General features: G+C 43.9%; 1 protein-coding gene across 1 annotated transcript in view; it reads right to left on the bottom strand.

Moving 5' to 3' along the window:
• Positions 1-267: 267 nt before the first annotated feature.
• The window catches only part of T265_02355 (hypothetical protein), a gene marked incomplete at both ends in the record, with an annotated part of 9713 nt that continues 6801 nt past the window's right edge, over positions 268-3179 (bottom strand). Inside the window, one exon of the mRNA XM_009166569.1 lies at positions 268-365. Within this exon, the coding sequence (XP_009164833.1) occupies positions 268-365 (98 nt within the window). The remainder of the gene's footprint in view (positions 366-3179) is intronic.

The raw sequence follows: 3179 nt of genomic DNA, 5'->3' as shown, positions 1-3179 counted from the left end.
TCGGGGAAATCGTGCTTTTTGGCGTAATAACACAAGCTTCATTTCTCAGAAAGCCTTAGTATGTACCACATTTGCAGCGGTCTGTTATTTTTACATATTGGTAGAACGCTGAGCGTAGGGTTGCCGTATTCAAGGTCAAGAGCGTTGAAATTTCGGCGCGCTGCTATCACCCGCAGCACTTAACATTCCTAACGTACATTCACACGGTTTATTAATTTTCATCCAAGGCTCCATCGAGTGTGACTTTCATTAGATGACTCGTGCAATTCAGGTAGCCGGACATTTTTTTGGTTCCAACCGGCGCTTACACATCATGCGACTAAAATCACCAGAACTGGGCAAATCTTTCCTGAACTTCTGAAATGCTGAAAAAGCTGCTCATAGGAAAACAATGAGATCAAATATTTTTAGCTTCTTGCCTCCTACAGGCATCAACATGTCGCGTTAGTTGACGTGGGACAAAATCGGCACACTACGTCGCGCTCATTCTCTCTCGTGCCAGGTTGACAATTTCACATGAATATGCCCTACCGCAAGGGTGTTCATATGAGGAGTTAGTGCACACTTAGAAAAATACTTTCTACCGTTGCAGTTAGTTGTAGTCAGAAAAATGCTGCACCTATTTCATCAAGTACTACAACGTTCTTCGCGCGCAAAGGCTTATCCGATCCTTACGGCAGTGTTCCCGGGGTTGAGTGCCGCCGACACTCGTAATTTGATCATTCGTCGGGTTCCCAAATGCTACCACCGTTCAGAACACGGCTGTTAAAACAACGTTTCATTTTCGTCTAGCCAACACGAGAAAGTTTTACTGAGGCTTTTTCAGACTGATTTCGAAATCTTAGGAAATCGAAAGCCCGTTGACCTCTGCGGTACATTTTGTAATGCTTATTACTGTAGGCTTGTAGGCATCTCATTTTTATGTTTCCATTACGCTGGCCCGTTGTAAAGTGAGGTAAGCGAGCATTTCTTTTCCGTTGAATGCAGCCTTCTGACTGCTCTCCGAGCTTGTGTTTTATCGATAAAAATCCAACTTGCTCCTCGTGAAACACGACGGCGTGAAGAATGGTTACATTTTTCAGAAGTTGTAAGTTGTAACAGATCTGTAAATTTGTTCCGCTTACAAACTTTGCGGTAAGCAGTTCGCACATGTCAAGGGAAAAATATCAATAAACGGGAGTTACGGACTAAATAACCCACATAAATGTGGCGCACCACCATTCACAGGGAAAATTGAGTCGAGTGCTCTTCTCTTCGGCTTGAACCTACAGGAATGATTGCACAAGGGCAAGGGGACTCTAAACAAGAGTCATGTAATTGTTCTCCCTACAAAACCTTGAAACGAACAGCACCTCAAAAACCTTTTCAGCAAGCATCAAGTTTTCGTGACTTGAAGTCCCGATTATGCAAAGCTACCAAGATATTTTGCTGAGTCACCGCCCGATGCGTCAAGTTATCCGCCGAGATCAAGTGCAAAATTTTTCACCTGTTCAGAGGTGGCAAATTATATACATCCAGCGTACGCTAGTGAGATAGTTGTAACACGCTTGCTCCGTATAGCAAATGTGCGGAGTTAATACCCTACAACACACCACCGGTGAGCTCCAACGAGAGGAAATTTTGAGTCCAGGGGTTGGCCTTCATTCTGGACATACCAGAAGGATTGCATCAGGACAGATGGATCGTCGTTCATACAAGAGTCACTTGACTAAGAACAATACAAAAAACAAAACTAACATCAACTGAGACATGTTTACAGCTGCAAAACTGGCGCAGGTGTTCGCCGCAGGTTAGCTCCACGCTTTGCAGATGAACTTCTGCAGACAAAATATACCGGCCTTGATAGCAGTTGTCACACCAATTAAACTTGATAAACAGAGGGGTTTCACGCGTCCTAATGAACTGTATGAGGTCAAATTATATGCAGAAATATATATTGAATTATTGAACATTTTGCAGATAAGCGCTCAAGAAGACTGGCGAAGATTTATTGGATATTTATAGTTATGTTGTTAGCGCATGACCAACGCGAACGAAACGTGGCACTCCAAGGGTGCTGAAAACAGTTCACCTAAAACAAGGAATGATGGCAAACCGTAATAACTTATTAAAAAGCCTGTTTGCTAGCGCGTTGACCCCACAAAACTCCTCTGTTGACGCAGCAAAATAAAACTGGGATTTTATTGGAGTCAAAATAATCAAGCCTGCATGAAAATAGCATGATCTTTGGATGCCTCTGCCACGAACGATACCTAAATTGACGTCATCTACCTTCATCCGTTCGTACCATTTTTTCGAGCCCATGATAGAAGATGGATCATCTTTCTGCAGAGTGCACATTGTGAGCCACATCAAGAGTAGTAAACCTGAAGAACGAGGCTTCGCTTTCAAGGTCGCATTTTCGTTAAAATGTTACAGCCTAACAGAAAACCTCTATACTGCCACCGAAACTCACGTGCAGACTATGTGCTCTAGCAGAGTGGCTGGCTACTCGGTGTTGGCTGAGTTATCCAACAGTCGCATCGTTTTGCTCAACTACCTCGCAACCTGTGAGCATACATGATGCTTACTTTTGGCTGCGTTACCCAAAGAATTCTAGGGTATTAGCTCAAGTACGCCTGTACTTCTGTGTAAGGAAAGCCAACGTGCTGTTTAAACCAAGCTGCACAGCATTCAAATGCAACCACACACAAATTTCCCAGAATGATGGTGGAAGACGCTGTCCAGTTAGCAAAAAAGGAAGGGGGAACATGTAGAGGCATGAAAGGCGGCCGAGAATACTAGGGATGTCGTCACTAAACGTCAAAATACAAGATGCTGCCACGGGATATAGCGTGAGGATTTTATGATACATGGTACAGACAGCTACCATAACGCCGGGCCATGTGAATCTTTTTTCATATCTTAGAAAATGTATCAGTTCTGATTGTCGTGTGACAGATAGAGTCAGTGCACGAATCTGCGAGGTCCGAGTCGCCGTTGCCAATTTGGGACACCTTAATCTCTGGAGAAGTGTGTATCAAGCTACAGCGCGAGATGTTTTGTTGCATGGCTGTGAGACTTAGCCTGTTCTAGCGGCGGAACTGAGACGTATTCAAGTGTGTGTTAATCGCTCTCTTAGAACCATAACTCGTGTAGGTTGGTGTCGGCGTATTGGTAACTGGGTAATTAGAAAGCGA

This window comes from Opisthorchis viverrini (genome assembly GCF_000715545.1).
Source record: "Opisthorchis viverrini unplaced genomic scaffold opera_v5_28, whole genome shotgun sequence".
Taxonomy (NCBI): Eukaryota; Metazoa; Platyhelminthes; class Trematoda; order Opisthorchiida; family Opisthorchiidae; genus Opisthorchis; species Opisthorchis viverrini.
Note: the sequence above shows the minus strand (reverse complement) of the source record. Positions and strands in the feature narration are given on the sequence as shown.